The following is a 20,430-nucleotide window of genomic DNA, read 5'->3' on the forward strand; positions in this document are numbered from 1 at the left end:
GCTCCTCACTGCACTGGATGTGTGAAAGATCATAACCTTGGTTTTGCCAAGGTTCACAGTCAACCCCCTGTGTGTGCTGAATTCGTCCAAGGCCTCAAGATGGCGTTGCAAGCCCTCGGGTGACTCTGAAATCAACACAATATCATCAGCATATAACATGATGTGGACCGGAGTACCTGCCAAGTCGCTCCCCTCTCCCCCTGCTCGCAGTATGTAGTCGGAGATCTCGTCGATGTAGAGCCCAAAGAGTGTCGGGGAGAGTGGGCATCCTTGCTTAACACCAATGGTGCTAGCAATGGTCTTTGAAAAACCGCATGGGCAACGAACTCGACCCGTCACCTTCTCGTAGAGAGCATATATGGCCCAAATCATCTCTGTTGGTACCCCAATGCTGTGAAGGCGCTGGAAGAGTCTCTCGCGTGGGACTGTGTCAAAGGCCTTGCGGAAATCCACAAAGCAGCAGTAAAGCCTCTTCTTCCGCGCCTTTGCCCCATCAATGAGGCAGCGCAGAACGAAGATGTGATCAGTGGTGGAGAAAGCTCGTTTGAAACCTGCCTGGCCTGGAGCTCGTAAACCCTCGATCTCTGCGTAGCAGCTGAGCTGTGCCTCAAGTACTGCTCCATATAGCTTGGCCATCGTGTGGCCAATCATGATAGTCCTGTAGTTCCCTGAATCCAGGGTGTCGCCAGATTTGTGGATAGGCACTATGGTGTGCTGTGTCCACTCCTCTGGGAAGCCCTCCCCTATAGCCCGGTTGAAGACATGTGCAATCAACGGGGCTATAGTGGAGGCCGCATAAATGATGTGCTCACTCTGTAATCCAGTATGGTCAGCTGATCGTCTGTGCTGCATGCGGCGTATGGCCCTCTCTACCATCTGTGCTGTAAAGGAGGAGGAGCACGTGGGGCGTGGCTCGTGTGGCTGTGGGATAGGAGGCTGTCCTGGCACCTCGTAAAGTCGCTCTGCATAATCATGCCATATCTGTGGATCCTCAATAGCTGTAGTCGGACGTGGCTCGCGCAGGGTGCGCCATGCTGTCGCGCTATCCATGCTCATGAATAGGCGGTATAGCTCAAGCTCCTGTGCCTCTTCGAATGCTCGCCGCTTTTGGCGTGTCAGCGTCTTCATATGCCGTCTGGCCTCTCTCTCTCTGATCTCTCCTAAGGCTCGCTGTGCGCGGAGGCGTCGGTATAGCTCTCTGCACTCATCATCATACCAGCGGTTCTGAGGCATAGTCCCGGGGGGGGGGAGTGCGTCCTGTGTGAGTGGTGTGTGGAAAGGAGCTAATAGCTGAAGTGTGGAGAACGGAAGAGATATGTGATGTGAGAACTGAGAGTGGTGTGGATGGGTGGAGGAGGCATAGGCCATGCTCGACCTCGGCCGAGTAAAGAGAGGCTAGCTCATGTGTGAAATGGATGGTGGTGTGTGGAGTGTGTGCTGTGGAGCTGTGTGGGATGGTATCTCCGGTGATGGAGAAAGAGAGGTATGTGTGGTCGGCTCCGATGGGTATGGGTGGAATGGTGAAGGATGTGATAAGGTGTGTAGCCTCCCTGGGTCCCAGAATATAGTCGACTGTACTCCCCCCTCCCTCTGCAACTCCATGTGGCATACAAGTCAGGCCCCCTGAGGTGGGCCACTGGACCATCCCGTTATAAATAACGAGACGGTGCTGGGAGCCAAGTCGAAGTAGATGTCGTCCGTAGGCTGTGACTGGAGCTCTGTCTGCTGTATCTCTCATAGTAGCCTCCTCATCTAGAGTGTGTAGTGCCTCTAGGTCCTCGTGGTCATATGCCTCACACTGCTCACTGCGCGTACGAGCATTGAAGTCTCCCATGAGGAAGACTTCACCCAGTGTGGAGTACTCCATAATCTCCTCCGTGAGGCATGCGTACGGTGACTCCTGCTCAATAGGGGCGAATCTGGAGCCTGTGGGAGCAAAGTAGCAAAGGGCAATGTAGACGATCCTGTCTCGTGAGAGCTCGAGGCGAATCCACATGTAGCGGGCCTGTGGGTCCCGGGCAACAATCTGTAGTCTACTGTGAAGCCCCTGTCTAAAGAGTATGGCCACTCCTCCTGAGCCACGGGTGGTGTGCTGGCGCATACACCCCCGATGTAGAGACTCCCACTGGAATCCATGTATCCGTGGTAGCCCTCTCTCTGGGCTCTCGTGTGTCTCTGTAAGTAGAATGATGTCTCGACCTCTCATCACCTCCTCAAGTCTCTCTGGGTGTGTCCATAGGTCTCCATTGCAATTCCAAACCGTGACATGAATCTCCTCGTGTGTCCCACAGGCCGCGAGTCCCTATGCGATGGTCTTGCCATCAATGATAACCCTACCATCTCGATATACTGCCTTCTTCCCTTCTTTGCGGGCTTGGTGGACTCTAGGCATGCACGCGCGACGGTGATCTTGTTGCATCTTTGTGAGGTCATCATCAAGATAAATCGGGGGGCCTTCTAGCCCTCTCAAGATGACCCTCTTTCGGAGGAAAGAAGTTCGAGACTCCTCGGAGGCGAATTGGAGGATGAGAGCTCTCTTCTTTGGATCTTTGCCGGCTCTCCAAACTTTGGAGAAAGGGATCTCTTCTTCCTTGTATCCCACTTTCTTGCATAAAGCTTTCCCATCGCTCTCGGGTGTAGACCCTTCTTCTTCTTTGATGCCGGTCACTCGCACATTGAGACGGCGAGCTTGTCGCATCTTCTCCTCCTCGATGGTTGTGTGTACGATGAGTACCTCATCTTTTTGGGCTTCCTCTCTTGCAACCTTCTTGATGTTCTTTTTGACCACTTCGACCCATCCTTCTTTGGTGGCCTCTAATTTGTCTTCAATGCTTGCGGTGAGGGCTTTGGTGATCTCCTCCTTGAGGGCTTCCTTAGCCTCCTCTTTAATCTCTCCTTCTTCGGGGGTGAGGGATGTGATGGAAGCATGAAGGAGATCGATTTGTGCCTTCATCTCTTCTTGGTCTTTCCTCCATCTCTCCCTCTCCTTCCCGTTCTCCCGTTCCCTTCTCTCCTTCTCCTCTTTGAGATTTTGGATTTCCGCTCTCATGTCCTCCTTCTCTTCGTTCCATAGCTTGATGATGGTGGCTTTCTCCTCCTCCCATATCTCTCTCTCCATCCGCCATTCTTTCATGTCCTTCTCCAATTGTGCAAGCCTCTTGTTCGTGAGCATGAACGTTGTCTTCATTGTCGATGCCGGCGTCTTGATGATGGAGGAAGACATGGCTGTCTTCGTAACTACCCTCTCTTCATATTGTGAAGAAGAGGGGAGAAGGGGAAGAGAGGGAGTACTTGTGTGTATGCGTGTATGTGTGTAGTGTGTGTGTGGGTATGTATCCGTGTGTGAGAGATTGGGGGCAGCGGGCCTGGTGCACTTGGTAATGCTGCCACAGTGAGGCAGCGGCAAGTGCTACAGCCTTGGCAGCGTGCAGTCGCAACAGGTCAGCTACAACGGGTTCAGCAGCAGCAGCAGTGGCGCGCGCAGGAGCAACAGCAGTGGCGCGCGCAGGAGCAGCAGCAGCGGCGCGCGCAGGAGCAGCAGCAGCGCAGGAGAGAGAGAGAGAGAGAGAGAGAGAGAGAGAGAGAGAGAGAGAGAGAGAGAGAGAGAGAGAGAGAGACTTTCCTAGCGTTTTTCGCTCTTGGCATACTTTACCTCCTCCTTGTCTGTGTGGCCTCACACCCTCCTTCCCCACTCCCCCATCTCTGCTCCATCCTCTCTGCCTTCAGCGGTTCCCCGCCCGGCCCTCTCTCCGCCACCATGTTCCGGCTCAGCCCTATGTGCGTTCTTGCCTCTACTCCCACTCTGCTCACTTCGTCTTTGTCTGCATGGGAGTCACTGCAAGAGCGCAACAGCCATACAGCTAAATGCATCCATGAGATAGGGTCAAGAAATAGACTTGGTGGTGTCGGTGGTCAATGCCTAGGCATAGAGAGAAAGGGCGTGTAGCCAGTCTCAGATGTAGAGGGAGTAGATAGGCTGCGAGACACACACACATACACAGATTGCTTCTCTTGGATATGGCGGTGCTTCACCCATCTCTACAGAATATTCGAAGTTTTGTGGACTTTTATTTAAATTTAGCTAAGGGTCCTATGGCAGGCCTCCCGAGTTTATCACTTGTTTAATATGAAAACCATTATGATACAAACAAGGTAGCGGCTCCTCAATCCTTCAAATGAATGTCTTGTTTCTTGTAATGAGAATCTCTTTCTCTCTCCATCGACCAATCAAAAAATTATGCATTTTTTAGGAATAACCTCCAGTTTCTCATTAGCAAAAACGGGAGGCATCACTAAGGCCATGCCCCCTCTAAGGAAGGCCAAAAAGCCATCACGATATAGAGAAGCCATGAAAATAATTCGTCTATGACTGCGGAATAAAGTTCAGCAACGAGAAAGTTACTGCTAGAAATGTAGAGTGAATTTAACTTGTCACAAGTGCACAGTTTATGGCTCATAGAACAACAGCACATCCCAAAAGCTTCTAAAGAGAAGTTAATTGGTTTATACCCCTACAACAACTCTCTAAAAGCCACTAATACCTGTGGGGAAGCTTTCACTACTGTGAACAGTGAGGCCGTTGTTCCCAGAAACAGCTAATTTCAGCCCTTACAAACCAGTTTTTGCAGAAGGATTCCCTCACAGCACTTGTGTATGATCTTAACAGAGAAGACCTGAAAAGGTAGGATCAACCTCTCGTCATTGAAGATCATTCAATAAGCGGGCTCGCTGCTCTATTATATGGTCGTTAAGCAAACAATAAAACGAAAAAAGAGCTCGATCCAAGAATTTTGTCAATGTTGAATATAATAACCAATACCCATAAGGAGCAACCCAATAAGTCTGGCATTACGGTCCATGATAGCTTGGGATTATTTTGACAGAAATTTACCACAGCTGATCTCTGCTCATAAGGCTTGCCTTTAGTAGTGGGCCACAGGGGAGTAAGTATGACTAACGTTTGCGGCAAAACCTTGTATGAAAGGCTTTGACGCAGTAAGAAGTTTAACAGCTTATCCAACACAAAATTGCACTAAGGACAGGACACTTTCTTGCTAGTATCACAGTTTATGTGAACATCCTCTTCATCTCTTCTGGCAAATGCAAGAAGTTGCTTCCAACATATAGCAATTTGCAACTAGCATTATCTTTAAAAAGAATGTCACTCCATTCCTCCAGCGAATAGAACTCATATTGCGCTAGCAACCAGAAAGTATTGTAATAGAGGGAGCCATTGATTTGCAAACCAGAACTAACGATAATCACATGTCCTAATGCCTCAACCCTTTTGCATCATATACTAGTAAGATCATAACTTATGCACAGGCTTACTAAAGTTATTTTCATGCATACTCATTACACAACCACTGTCACTATTACCCATCACATCTTCTATAATAAGATTACTAGATAGTCAAACATGTACAATGCGCGCATGCCCCATGTTTTCTTCATAAACTGCTCTTTTCTCATGGCAACAATGCAAGGGCACTCGACAAAGCATGTAACCTATTCGTAAATGCAACTTACCTGCAAAGTCAAACTTAAACCACCAGTCTCCTCTTGCTCAAAGTAAAGAAGCTGCCAACAAAATCGTTTTACCAGGGAGCAGAATAATCTCTGTATAACAAGCAAGTAAATTACAGCATTCACCTTAAAATTACTTTGAGCTTGTGATATTGCACGTACTACAACCCCTGCCATCGCCTGCTCCCTCGAAATGGTAACTCCATAAAAATGGGCTACTTGCCTTTCAACCTGCAACTCAGAGAAAGCGTAGACATCACAATTCCAAAATCTGCAAATACTTTATTCAGATGCTTTTTGTTTTTTGAATAACACCTACCCTGTCATTAACAGGTCTACCCAAAGGAAGTGGTCTAACTGTTACAGTTCCATTGATGGCTTCCTGAAGGACCACAGGAGATACTGTGGTTTTGATGGGAACACCAAGCTTGCTGAAACATCGCCCAACGTTTATTTCAAATGCAAAAAAAAAAAAAAAAAGGAACACTAAGCATGCATAAACAAATGTATACAGGCCCAGAGTCCAAATACAAGTGTGTTTTAGGGGTAGTGGTGGGGGGTGGTGGTTTCATGTGTACCTAGACCGCAGGAAAGAAATAGTGTTTGTGTGTAGCATAGCCACCACAAGAAACAAAAACGGCAGAAAAACAGAAACGAAAAAGTTGAGTGTTGCATTCCAGCTTTGTGCGGTCCTTAGACAGCCTGGCCTTCTCTCGTTCCGACCGCAGAGTGGGAGGCGTGAATCTATCTCGGATAGATCGCTTCTACACTAGTGACCACTTCTGTGACTTGGGTGGGACAATTGGCATTCTGGCAAGAACTTACTTTTCGGACCATGCTCCAGTGATCTGCCATTGATCCTTACAGTCACTGATAGACAGAGGAGGGGGAGCACGATGTTTCGTATCCCAAAGAGGGTCTTGCTTGACTCAGCACTTAGAGAGCGAGTGGAGGCTCTTTGAACAGAGAGCTTAGACATGAGGATTCTCCTGCTGACAGAGTGGCCTCAGGACTTGCTCAGCTTAGTCGACTTTTTCTCCAGGACTCTTCGACTCGCCTGGCTGCAGCGAGAGAGGAGGAGCAGCGTCTCCGACGGGGTGTTGCTTCCTTGCAGAGGGTGCAGGAGTAGCACCCAGACAATCCTAGGTTGGAGGAGCAGTTACAGCAGGCTCGCCAAAAGCTTGTCAGCACAGCGGAGAGGCGCCATGAGTTTGCGTTCCATCGACAGGCATCTCAATGGACCTAGGTGGGTGACAGAGTGACGCTTTCTTTGAGGCAGTGGGACCTCGACATTCGCATGCCAAGGTCAGTCGGTTGAGGAGGCCTGACTGGTCAGTTGCTTCAGAGCCAGAGGACATGCGTGCAGTTGCCACTGATTTCTACCGTGATCTACTGTCTGCAGAGCCTCAGTCAGAGCGTCAGGATACATGCAGAGGGCAGGTGTGGGCACAGATGCCTTGTCTTGTGACTGAGGAGATGCGCCAAAGGCTTGAGCTGCCTCTTCAGCTAGAGGAGCTACACACGGCTCTTAGCGCACTCCCCCGTGGTAGCTGTCCAGGTGAGGATGGCTTGACTCCCAGTTTTTTCTTGGAGTACTAGGATTTGCTTGGCTCATATCTCTGTAGTGCTTTTCAATACATCCTGCACGCAGGAGAGATGCCTGAGAGCATGAGTGAGGGCCTGATTTACCTCATTCCCAAGGAGGGTGGCTCCTTGGATGAGATTCGACAGTGGCGCCCCATCACCATTCTCAACTCAGCCTACAAAATTCTTGCCAAGGCTCTCAGTTTGAGGATTCAGCCACTTCTAGAGAGCATTATACATGGGACTCAGACAGGTTTTGTCAAGGAGCATAGTATCCTTGACAACATCTTTACTTTTTGGGAGGCTTCTACCCTCACGCGGCTCCGCGGTGAGGATCTAGTGATTCTTCTTCTCGATTTTGAGAAGGCCTACGACAGAGTTGACTGTGACTTTCTGGAGGGCACTCTACGCAAGATGGGCTTCTCGAATGCTTGGATCAGAGGGATGTCAGCTTTGTACAGACGGGCACACAGTCAGGTACTTTTGTCAGGAGGTAGAGGTGATCGTTTCATGCTCACACGTTCGGTCAGACAGGGCTGCCCTCTTGCCCCCTTCCTCTTTCTGTTCTATGCTGAGGCAATGAGTAGGTTTTTGGTTTCACAGCAGGTTGGTTTACGTGGCTTAGCACTTCCTATTCGGGAGATGAGCTACTGGATACTGAGTTTGCAGACGACTCAGCCTTGTACTTGGATGGCCAAGAGGAGGCAAACCTTCACAGGTGTGAGCAGGCTCTTGAGACTTTTTGTTGTGCATCTGGCGCACTGATCAACTAGAGAAAGACAATGGCTTTCTCAGTTGGTAGTGCTGCTATGCTCGATTGGATGCCAGTTGAGGGTTTCAGGTGGATTCCCCCAGGGACTACAGTACGGTACTTGGACTGTCAGGTTGTCACGTGACACATCCAACGCTATGTGTACATGGACAAGCTACAGCATAATTCATGTACAAGCTACAGCATAACAGGGGTCAGTTCAGTTCTTTCAAGTGAAGTAAAGTGTCCCTTGTGTTTGTGTGCGGAGTACTAGATCCGAGCAAATCCTTATTCTCTTCCGCTGCACCTAACATTGGTATCAGAGCTTTGGCAGTGTTCTGTATCACTCAAGGAAAGAACCACGGATGCCAGTTGAGGGTTTCAGGTGGATTCCCCCAGGGACTGCAGTACGATACTTGGACTGTCAGGTTGTCACGTGACACATCCAACGCTATGTGTACATGGACAAGATACAGCATAATTCATGTACAAGCTACAGCATAACAGGGGTCAGTTCAGTTCTTTCAAGTGAAGTAAAGTGTCCCTTGTGTTTGTGTGCGGAGTACTAGATCCGAGCAAATCCTTATTCTCTTCCGCTGCACCTAACATTGGTATCAGAGCTTTGGCAGTGTTCTGTATCACTCAAGGAAAGAACCACAAGAATCACAAGAATTTTTTTGCTTGTTGCGGTCGCACGAACCCGAGTTCGCTTGGGCGTGTCGATTTCTAATCGTGTTTTTGAAGAGTGACAGGAATCCCAGGAAAGAAGGGCTTGTCCAGCCTCCCCTTGTGTCTCTTTTCACTCATTGAGAGCAGACCCTGCACTTAGCGGCCGGCCAATCGACGTGAGGTGGGAAAAAGCAACCTTCGTGTGAGCGCAAGGCCGCCAAGGGGTGCGCCCGTGGAAAGAAGTAGAACTCGGGTGAAGAGAAGATCCTTCTCAAACGCGGTTTGCAAGCGAAAAAACCTCAAGAACTCAAAAACCCTCAAGAACTCAAGACCCGCAAGAACCCAAGTTCCTCGTGAACTTAAGAACCCACGACTTCAAAATGGTCATCACTCGAAGCGGAATGGATACTTCGCTTGGAGCTGGTGAGCATGAGAGAGGCGAAGAAGAATTTTTCCCACCAGGAGGTTTTTCTGACCCTTCCCCATCTACGACAAGGATTGCACTAACTCCTATGGAGGCCTTGGAGCTGATGTTTATGGAAAGGAATTAAGAACGCGAAGCAAGAAATGCAGAAAGAATGGCAGAAATGGAACGCACACACAGAAAGAAGAGCAGAAAGAAAAGCAAAAACGGAGCGCAGACACCAAGAAAGAATGGCAGCCGCCGTCAAAGGAAAGAGTGACCAACATATGAAAGAGTTCTTGCGACTCTTTTCTCAAGCTCAGGCACAGATGCAAGAGATTCAGGAAAAGGAGACTCTCTCAGTCTCTTCTTCTCCAAAGCATGACAGACAGGATTTGCATGATGATAAGCATAATGATTTGAATGACAATGATTTGCATGATGATTTACATGACAATGACAAGCATGATGATTTGCATGATCAAGATGTGATTTCTCACAAGCATGATGAGTTGCATGAAGAAGAAGTGATTGTTCACAAGGATGATGTGTTAGTGGATACTTTTTCTAGCGAAGCTAACATCGTTACAGATTCGATCAATCACGAAGAATCGATCTTGGCTTTCGAGCCTAGGTTCAAAGAACCCCCTCAGGAAGAACCGATCTTAGCTCTCGAGCCTAGGTCCAAAGAACCCTCAAAGGAAGTATTATGTGTTCGCATGATTGATACGCACGCATTGTACGAGTGTTTCATTCGTGATCGTTTCCTGTATTTTAGTCAGCGTCTTTATGTGATCCCTTTTCCTAGGCATGACATATTGTACGTTGAGAACGTTTCATTCATGAATGATGTAACAAACTGTTGATGTGTCAAAGCCTAAAGAATGGAGCCAATTTACAGATGACGTGGTTGTCCAAGAGCAGAAACCCTAACCCTAATTTCTGCCAAAAACCCTAACTGCTGAAACCCTAATTCTAGAAACCCTAACCCTAAAACCTGCAAACCCTAATTCTAGAAACCCTAAGAAGAACAAGTAACAGAAGAAGAAGTCCTACCAACTTATGGGGACCCCGTCCGATGGGGCCCCAAGTGACATAAAGGCATTAAAAATAAAGCAGAACACGGTCAAAAGACTTTGCACATCAAAATATGATGATGTGGCACGGGTACGGACGTTCCGGAATTCGCGGCGGATTTTTAAGAAAATCCCGAAATTTTAGGAAAGTGATTTTTTGGGGTCAGCTTTTCATATTTGATGCTTTTAGGCTTTGGGCCTTTAAGCATGAGCCTTGGGGGCCCTCTCTAGCACTCTTCAACGCGCAGATTGCAGAGGAGGTGCTCCCCGGCTGTTGTACTTTGCTAATCAACAATAATATAAAGAAATACCGAAAGGGGCGCCAAGGTTTGGGGCCAATACTCTCTGGGGTGGAATTCCGTCACTCCGTGTCTCGTGTCGTCTCTCTCTCTCTCTCTCTCTCTCTCTCTCTCTCTCTCTCTCTCTCTCTCTCTCTCTCTCTCTCTCTCAGTTCAGTTGTTATTGAAGTGCTAAAAGTCTGTTCTTTTCTATTGGCACGTAGTGCCCGTCTTGTGACAGTGGTATCAGAGCATCAGGCGCGTGCTTTTCTGAAAGCATACCGGTCCTACAAAAGAGCAGACAGAGCTATCGGAATTTTTACTTTACTTGAGGTATCTTCGGCCTCGAACCCGAACTTCTTAGCCACTCCCACCCTTACTTCTTAGCTCCCGTCTTCACCGCTCATGTCTTATAGGGCATAAGCCAATTAAGATCACTTGCAAGAGAAGGATCCAGATTTGTTTCAAGTCACTGTTTTTTTTCTCAGAAGCAGTTTCATGCAGATGTTGATGTCTACAACTACCAAGCAGCATACTCCAAGTACTTGGCAAGCTTTCAAGAAAATTTTTCCCAAAGTTATATGGTTTCTGACATCTTCCTTCGGAGTGCAACTTCTGGCAGAGTGGGGTATCCTAAAATGTTTGCCATGGAAACCCTAGCAGATTATATCTTGAAATTTCTCGACATCTCTCAATATATGTCTCTTTACGAGCAGATGACCTTGGAGGTTTAGTGCGATTGCTATCTTGGGACTACCATCGCTGCCAAAGCAACACTGTTTGTCCAAGAGCTGACGGACCATGCTGTGCTCGGCTACGACCTCATGGAAGAAACCTAACCCTCATTTTTGGTGCAGGTTTCAAGATGGAAAGTCAATCGACTTTTCGAGCTCGACTGATATCGAGATTGCTTTTTTAAGTTTCAAATCTGTTTGAGAAATTGTTTGTTGATCCTGTTTGAAATTTGTTTGAAATGGATGGTATCTGTTTTGAACCTGTTTTGGTGCCAATTTGAATTGTTTGACTCTGGTTTGATACTGGTTTCAATGATTGGTGATTTTACTCCCGGGCGGAGAAGTGAGAAATATTGTTTTGGTATTGCTTGAACCTCGGAACGACGCAGGTCGATGCCTGGGGAGCATTTCGTTGTATGTTTGAAAACCTCCGAACGACGCAGGCCGATGCCTGGGGAGCATTTGGTTGTATGCTTGTAAAATAATTATTGTTGTGACTCCCAGCCCGGACCTGGATGGTTATGCAGGAGGAGTATTAAGAAGTCTGAGCAGTGGTTACTCTCAGCACCTCCAAACGACGCAGGCTGCGGTCTGGGGGGCGTTTGGTTGTAAAAGACCTCTATATCTCCCGGCCCGGACCTTTTTAGGTTATGCGGGAGGAGTGATGAGGGAGTCGTTGAATATCTCCCGGCCCGAACCTTGTTAGGTTATGCAGAAGGAGTGTTCATCGGTGGCTTTATGTTTCTATGTCTTGTAACATGCATATGTAAGCATTTGTGTTGCATTGTGATGTGCCAACCACTGAATATTCCTAATTGGATGAGATTGCCTGGGTATGTAATTTTAGTGCATCAAGACACCCGTGGAAGATCAGTATGGTCTGGGTGTGATGGCTAATTTTACTACGCCGGAATATCAGGAGTAACAATCTGGACGAAAGGAGAAGCTAACTCCTTGATCAAAACAGCCGAAAGGAGAAGTTAACTCCTTGATCAAAAGACCAGAAAGGAGAAGCTAACTCCTTAATAAAAAGAGCAAACTGATTTTCCCTCGGAATGTCCTTCGGAAATTTTTGAGCTAACTTGAGTTGTTTTGCAGATATGTTGTAATCGCGGACGATTACTCTCTTTCAAAAAGGGGAAAGGTAACAAACTGCTGACGTGTCAAAGGTTAAAGAATGGAGCCAACTTACAGATGACGTGGTTGTCCGACAGCAGAAACCCTAACCCTAATTTCTACCAGAAACCCTAACTGCTGAAACCCTAATTCTAGAAACCCTAAGAAGAACAAGTAACAGAAGAAGAAGTCCTACCAACTTACGGGGACCCCGTCCGATGGGGCCCCAAGTGACATAAAGGCATTAAAAATAAACCAGAACACGCTCAAAAGACTTTGCACATCAAAATATGATGAAGTGGCACCTGTACGGACGTTCCGGAATTCGCGGCGGATTTTTAGGAAAATCCCGAAATTTTAGGAAAGTGATTTTTTGGGGTCAGCTTTTCATATTTGATGCTTTTAGGCTTTGGGCCTTTAAATATGAGCCTTGGGGGCCCTCTCTCGCACTCTTCAACGCGCAGATTGCAGAGGAGGTGCTCCCCGACTGTTGTACTTTGCGAATCAACAGTAATATAAAGAAATACCGAAAGGGACGCCAAGGTTTGGGGCCAATACTCTCTGGGGTGGAATTCCGCCACTACGTGTCGCGTCTCTTCTCTCTCTCTCTCTCTCTCTCTCTCTCTCTCTCTCTCTCTCTCTCTCTCTCTCTCTCTCTCTCTCTCTCTCACATAGCTCACGGGTGGCGATTGGTCAGCTGAGAGTGGCTTCACACAGGTTAGAGATTGAGATCGGGAGACATACTGGTGTTCCCAGGGAGGAGCGCGTCTGCAGAGCCTGCACAGAGGAGGTGGAGAGTGAGGAGCACTTTGTATGTAGATGCAGAGCATACACTGAGATCAGAGGCAGGTATGAGGCCCTATTCAGAGGACAGCCCACTCTCCGAGAGATCATGGACTCTCGAGATCAGAGACAGCTCGGACGGTTCTTACTAGAGATACAGAGCCATCGGGACACACTACTACAGCCACACACAGCTACACAGACAAAGGGGAGACAGTCGCAACTCACAGACTTCTTTCAGAGGATTACCGCCCCTCCCCCACCAGACACTCAGAGGGGAGTGACACTCCCACAGGCGAAGGTGAACCGAGCTAGACGACGACCACGAGTCACAGGCTACAGGGGCGCGAGCTCCCACCACCGACAGATCGAGGAGATCCGAGCCCGGGAGCGCCGTGCCACTGAGGAGCGAGTGGCCCGGATAAGGGCCGACCCGACAGCTTTCATCCGGGCAACCTTGGCACCAGACCCGCCCATGTACCACATCTTACATCCCCCCATTAGTACAGGATGGAGCTAGATAGCTTGATGCATTCTCATGATTGTACTACCTTGAGCATATAGACATGCATATACCCCTAGAGATAGAGCTCCATCCCTCCTCAGATACCCCACTACCTACACTCAGTTCAGTTTTGTATCAGTTTTTGTTTCATTTGTCTTTCCGATAGACGGATGACATACACACCATGTACATTTGATTTGTCTCATAGGCCGATTTCGGCCTGACATAGACGTTAAAAATCTTTCTTTCTTTCTTTCTCTCTCTCTCTCTCTCTCTCTCTCTCTCTCTCTCTCTCTCTCTCTTCTCTCTCTCTCTCTCTCTCTCTCTCTCTCTCTCTCTCTCTCTCTCTCTCTCTCTCTCTCTCAGTTCAATTGTTATTGAAGTGCTAAAAGTCTGTTCAGTCTGTTCTTTTCTATTGGCACGTGCTGCCCGTCTTGTGACAAATGAGCACGAATGTATGCGGATTGTTCATGAAAAGCTGAAAAGTATGCATTCAAGAAAGTCACATTCCATGTCTCTTCCTTGGCATGACACAGTACCCGAAAGAGCACATGAAAGTATGAGCACCAAGCATGGGCATTTCCATTGTGAATTGCCACAGTTGATTGCTTTAGATCAAAAGAGAAAGATTCGATCTCAATGTTTGCGTGTGTGTGGTGAACGGTTTGGCACTCCGTCTCTATGTTCATCTACATTGCATACACAGTCTTTGAGGAAGACAAGATTTTTTCCATTCACTTTACATGGAATAGATATGTTCATGTTTTTGTGTTGGAAGTGGTTTCAGGAATTTTCAGCCATGGAGATTCTTGAAGAAGAAAGAAGCATGACTCTAGACGAAGTTGAAGCATCGAATCACAAGGATGATGTGTTAGTGGATACTTTTTCTAGCGAAGCTAACCTCGTTGTAGATTCGGTCAATCACGAAGAACAGATCTTGGCTTTCGAGTCGAGGTCCAAAGAACCCCCACAAGACGATTCGATCATTCAGGAAGAACCGATCTTGGCTCTCGAGCCTAGGTCCAAAGAAACCTTACAAGAAGTATTATGTGTTCGCATGATTGATACGCACGCATTGATCAAGTGTTTCATTCGTGATCGTTTCCTATATTTTAGTCAGCGTCTTTATGTGATCCCTTTTCCTAGGCATGACATATTGTACGTTGAGCACGTTTCACTCATGAATGAGCACACATGTATGCGGATTTTTCATGAAAAGCTGAAAAGTATGTATGTAAGGAAGTCACATTCCATGTCTCTTCCTTGGCATGACACATTCGTGGACACATTCGTGGAAAGAGCACATGAAAGTATGAGCACCAAGCATGGGCATTTCTGTTGTGAATTGACACAATTGATTGATTTAGATCAGAACGACAAGAGTCGATCTCATTATTTGTGTGTGTGTGGTGAACGGTTTGGCACTCCGTCTCTTTGTTCATCTACATTGCATGCACAACCTTTTAGGAAGACAAGATTTTTTCCACTCACTTTACATGGAATAGGTATGTTCATGTTTTTGTGTTGGAAGTGGTTTCAGGAATTTTCAGCCCTGGAGATTCTTGAAGAAGATAGAAGCATGATTCTCGACGAAGTTGAAGCATCAAAGGAGCCACATAAGACTTTGTGTTGCTTTCGGCGCGGCCCAAAGAAGCAAGCTTTGCAGACCTTTATGAAGTTCAAGTACCGCACGACCCACACATCAGAGTGGGCCGGCGAAGAGTCCCTTCCAGGATTCCGGATGCTATTGGCGATTTCCCTCCACACCATATAGTTCGGTACCAATACCTCACTTTGAAAAGGAGGGGATGTCACGTGACACATCCAACCTTATGTGTCCGTGGACAAGCTACAGCATAACAAGGGTCAGTTCAATTCTTTCAAGTGAAGTAAAGTGTCCCTTGTGTTTGTGTGCGGAGTACTAGATCCGAGCAAATCCTTATTCTCTTCCGCTGCACCTGACACAGGTTGGTTTGGACTTGTCTCCCGAGCAGCAGATTGCTCACCTCCTCTTGTCTATCAGGAGAAAGTTGTTACATTGGAGCTCCGCATGACTTTCTCTGGCAGGCACAGTTGTAGTGGCCAACCAGGTGTTGTTGGTTACTATGTGGTACATCACTTCTTGTTGGATCTTCTCGAGTTCTTGTATCAGCTAGGTAGAGAGGCTATTCAGGAACTTCCTTTGGTCAGGGCGTGACCCTCAGATAGCCCGGGCAAAAGTGGCATGGCATGTCACGTGACATATCCGACCCTATGTGTCCGTCGACAAGCTACAGCATGACCAGAGTTCAATTCAATCAAGTCAGTCTAGAATAGGAAGTGGTCTGGCACTTTTGTAAGTCTGTTCGCAGACCGTGCATGTCCAGACACTTAGATTAGATGCATATCCTCTGGTTGCACACAGCATGATCATCAAATTTCCATCAGAACCCATCAGGAGCATTTTTACAATGCATAGACCTATTTTTCCTATTTTTGACAATTTTCACTTATTATTTTTAAGTGACTTTTGTTGGGAACTAGGTAGGGCAATTTTGAAGGAAGTATAAAAGAAAACCTAGCGCTAGCACTTTCTGGCAGAAGAGGCAGCAGGAGCTTCAGTTCAACAGGCACCTTCTCAGTAGGACCCCCCCTTCCCAGCAAGGCCTAGCGTTTTTGCAACACAGAAGAGACACTGGCATTTTTGCATCGACAGACCAGCCTTGGCGTTTTTGCATGGCAGATCAACCTCGGCGACCAGAAGACACAGCACATCATCGCTAGCATTAGCAGATTCCCACACCAGATAGCAAATTTCCCCGCAAGATCATTTTGCAAGCCACTTCAACATTTTTGCAGATCTTCGCGACGGAATCAGCCCTAGACTCAGCGTTTTCAGTTTTCAGCAGTCAGATCCCGCAGTAGAACTTCTGAACCTCGCAGATCTCACCTCCCAGCAGGAGTTCCTTGCCGCACAGTCAGATCCCGCGAAGTTTCAGTTTTCGGCGCATCGTCGTCGCATCATCGCCATCGACATCGTCACCGACATAGAGTCAGAATTCAGCAGATACAGATTTGCAGATTTCAGCCCTTAGCATTCTCAAATTTCAGCCCGTCTCGTCGTCGTCCTCATCGTCGTCGTTGTCGATAAGTCCGAGCATCGTAGAGATTTGTGCAATCATAAGTAGACCGCTCTCGTCATAGAGAGTGGGGCCTTCGGAGGAGGGTTTGCCAACATTCTGGTGTCGTATTCTTCTCTCTCTATCTCTCAGTCTCAGCACCTTCATTCACAGTGTCATTCACTTTGTTTGTGATCATTTGCACTCTGTCACTAAAGGAACGGAAGGCTCTCCCCCGTAAGTAAAAGGAACCCTTGAGCACAGTTCAAAGCACTCATCTTGAGCAAAGTTCAACATTCATTTCCGGTGCACCTTACATTGGTATCAGAGCTTTGGCAGTGTTCTGTATCACTCAAGGAAAGAACCACAAAAAAAATTTGCTTATTGCGGTCGCACGTAACCCAAGACCTCTTGGGCGTGTCGATTCCTGATCGTGTTTTTGAAGAGTGACAGGAAACCCAAGAAAGAAGGTCTGTCCAGCCTCCCTTTGTGCCTCTTTTCACTCCTTGAGAGCGGACCGTGCACTTAGCGGCCGGCCAATCGACGTGAGGTGGGAAAAAGCAACCTTGGTGCGAGCGCAAGGCCGCCAACAAGGGGTGCGCCCGCAGGGAAGAGAAGAACTCGGGTGAAGAGAAGATCCTTCTCTAACACAGCCTGCAAGCGAAAGAAGAACCTTAAGAACCCAAGAACCTCAAGACCCGCAAGAACCTCAAGAACTCAAGACCCCAAGAACCCAAGTTCCTTGTAAACTTAAGAACCCAAGACCACAAGAACCCACGACTTCAATGGATGGTCATCACTTGAAGCGGAATGGATACTTCGCTTGGAGGTGGTGAGCAATGGGAGTGGCGAAGAAGAGTTTTCCTCATCAAGAGTTTTTTCTGACCCTTCTCCATCTATGCCAAAGATTGCACCAGATCCTATGGCAGCTTTCGACAAGATGATGATGGACAGGAAGTTAGAACGCAAAGCAAGAGAAGCAAAAAGAAAGGCAGAACACACAGAAAGAATGGCAACCATAGAGCGTACATACAACGAAAGAATGGCATCCATGGCACGGGACCGCGAAGAGTTGTTGCGACTCTTTTCTAATGTGCAGGCACAGATTGCAAAGGATCAGGAGAAGGAGACTCTCTCAATCTCTTCTTTTCCAAAGCATGATAAGGATAAGCATGAAGGATTGTATGACAATGACACGCATGATGATTTGCATGATTAAGACGTGATTTCTCACAAGCATGATGATTTGCATAAAGATGATGTGATTGTTCACAAGGATGATGTGTTGGTTGATACTTTCTCTAATGAAGCTAAGCTCATTGTAGATTCGATTAATCACGAAGAACCGATCTTCGCTCTCGAGTGGAGGTCCACAGAACCCCCACAGTAAGATTCGATCAAACACGAAGAACCGATCTTGGCTCTCGAGCCTAGGTCCAAAGAACCCTCACATGTAAGGTGCAGCGGAATGAATGTTGTATTTTCTCAAAATTAGTGATCTTTATTGCTCAAGGTTCCTTTAAGTTCTTAGGGAAAGAGAGAGCTTTCCGTCTTATGGAGAGTGCTATGATCACGAACAAAGTGAGCGGATATTGTGTGTCCAAGTGAATGAGACTGAAAGACGGAGAGAGAAGAGATACGACACCCGAGAGGTTGTAAAACCCTCCTCCGAAGGCCCCACTCTCGTCGGCGAGAGTGGTCTACTTTGATTGCACAAAGGTGTACAATGCGTATGCAATGGACTTATGCAATGGGACTATGCCGATCACGACGACGGTGATGACGACGACGACTTGGTGGCTGAAATCTGTGGTCTTCTAACTACTGTTTTTTGTGGACTGTTTCGGGGCTTAAATGGACTGTCTTACTGCTGTCTTAAGGGCTGAAAATGAGGGCTTTGCCGAGGTTCCTGCTGAAGGTGAAAACGCTGATGTTATGCACCTGTCACGCTGTCACGAGGACATGGCAGTTATTAACCATGTCACAGAGATGTGGCAACTGCTAACCTTGGTTGTTGGTTTCTTTCCAATGGGGTTTATTTTATTTGTTTAAGACCCTCTTCTTGAAGTAGCAAACGGTCGGACATTGTATGGCCAATGTGAACGGTAGATTCACCCGCAGACGGGAAGTGGTCGGCACTGGAATTCGTATAGTAAGAGGATGTCTAGGCTCAGAGCAAGATCATATAGGTCCCCCCCGTCGCACTTAGCAAGTTGGTGGATACTAGGACGTGAACTCAATTAAGGCGTAAAGTCAAGGTGGGACTACCAACAAAAAGTATCCGACAGGTGGGCCACATTGCATTTTTGGATGCGGTCCCAATGAGGATAGATGGTCAGAAGACCAGTGGGAGCCCAACGGAAGCATCTCCTAAAATTTAGGGAACTGCTATTTTGGGCCGTGAAATGTGTTTGCGTCATTACCTCCGGTATGACTAGGGGAACACTTTATAACTCTGCCGCGAAGTCAACTGACGCGTCGGTTGGGATATTTTTAAGCGGCGAACCCGAAACGGGAAAATGCTTGTAAATGCGCCAAGTGTCAACTTTTCATGCACTTGCCTCTTGCACAAAAATGGGCGCTGATTTTTATGCTGGGAGAGGCCTCATTTGCAACCTGTCACAGGTTAAGAGCTATGGAGTGCTTCCTTTCCCTCTCATGTACAGTGTGGTGCTAGGAGTGATGCCCTGCACACTACACACTGCTCTCTCTCTCCCCTACGTGCAGTTATGTGATGCCCCACAAGAGGGCTCCTCATTTGACTGATGTACAGTTGTGTGGGTTCATGCTTTTGTGCTGAGGCAAGAGCCTCCTTGAGCAGGAACAGGGGTAGCTAGCTGCTGCTCCAAAGCAGGCACTGGTGAGGGTCATAACCTCACCGTACAGGTGCAAAATCAGCGCTGTGTATGCGCTGTAAATTCACTGTTTTTCAGCCGTACGGACGCCAGGACCATTGGGAATCGTGCCCCACTGGCAGAGGACAGTTAGGGGACTGTTTGGGGCTGAAAACAGGGCAAAAACCAGTAAATACAGCGTGCTGAATTTACTGTTTTTGGACAGGAATCAGAGGGTATACGACAATGCAAGCGAGTTCCAGCAGGGGAATTGGTTTCGCGCAAGTTTTGGGGCTGTTATGCTGCCGAAATTTGGCCAAATCAAATGGTATCTAGGTGGATACACGTGAAGGATTCCCAGGACCTTACCTTGTAATTTACCCTCCTAAAGAATAAAGAAATACCGAAAGGGGCGTCAATTTTGGGGCCTACAGGTTGTCGGCGTCTGCTCGGAGCATTCTAGCTTCCGAGCCGTGTGTGTATTCAAGTCTTAACTCCCGTCGCAGGTTCTCTTTGCAAAGTGCTCTGTGTGTGTGTTTAAAGTAAAGAATTTCGGGTGAAAGCCAACGCCTACCGCCCTACGGGCCGGTTTCATGGTTCCATTGCCGGGACATCAATCACTTTTTCCTCAAAGAGTGAGCCTGGATTGTTCAGGGTAAAGACACACAGTGCAAGAACGCGGGGATTACACTATGGCCGACAAGGGGAAGGGAATTATGGAAGAGGGTTCCTCTCCAAAGGACAGGCAGGAGATTCCTATGGTTTTTGAGACTGGCGAGAGCTCACGGCCACGTCAGTCTGTACCTCCTGTCAACGTGAATGTCCCTCCAGTAGTACAGGGCTTTATGACAGGGCAACTTGAGGATGATGCGTTTAAGACTCAGTTAGTTGCCGCGGTGAATGTCTTTTCGCAGCTGGTGCAGAATCCGAGGTTTATGGAATTCTTGCAAGCGCCACCAGTGCAACAGCAAAATAGGCAACCTACGCCGCGTAAGGAGCTTGTTGAAGCTCAAGCCCAGGTACTTCCTGAGGCGCAGGAGGAAAGGGAACACTCGCATGTTGCGGAGTCGGGG

The 20,430-nt window shown here is 47.7% G+C and overlaps 1 protein-coding gene across 3 annotated transcripts in view; it reads right to left on the minus strand.

Moving 5' to 3' along the window:
• The window catches only part of LOC147453381 (chaperone protein dnaJ 15-like), a 110,107-nt gene that overhangs the window by 46,667 nt on the left and 43,010 nt on the right, over window positions 1-20,430 (minus strand). For 2 of the 3 annotated variants that reach the window (XM_086515574.1, XM_086515576.1), the window contains exons 4-6: window positions 5,846-5,957; window positions 5,653-5,757; window positions 5,530-5,580 (exon numbers count right to left, since the gene is read on the minus strand). In XM_086515574.1, the coding sequence (XP_086371700.1) occupies window positions 5,530-5,580; window positions 5,653-5,757; window positions 5,846-5,957 (268 nt within the window). The remainder of the gene's footprint in view (window positions 1-5,529; window positions 5,581-5,652; window positions 5,758-5,845; window positions 5,958-20,430) is intronic. The other variant, XM_086515577.1, reaches the window with a different exon arrangement.

The sequence above is a fragment of the Adiantum capillus-veneris genome, chromosome 7, assembly GCF_014529385.1.
Source record: "Adiantum capillus-veneris isolate H3 chromosome 7, ASM1452938v2, whole genome shotgun sequence".
Classification (NCBI taxonomy): Eukaryota; Viridiplantae; Streptophyta; class Polypodiopsida; order Polypodiales; family Pteridaceae; genus Adiantum; species Adiantum capillus-veneris.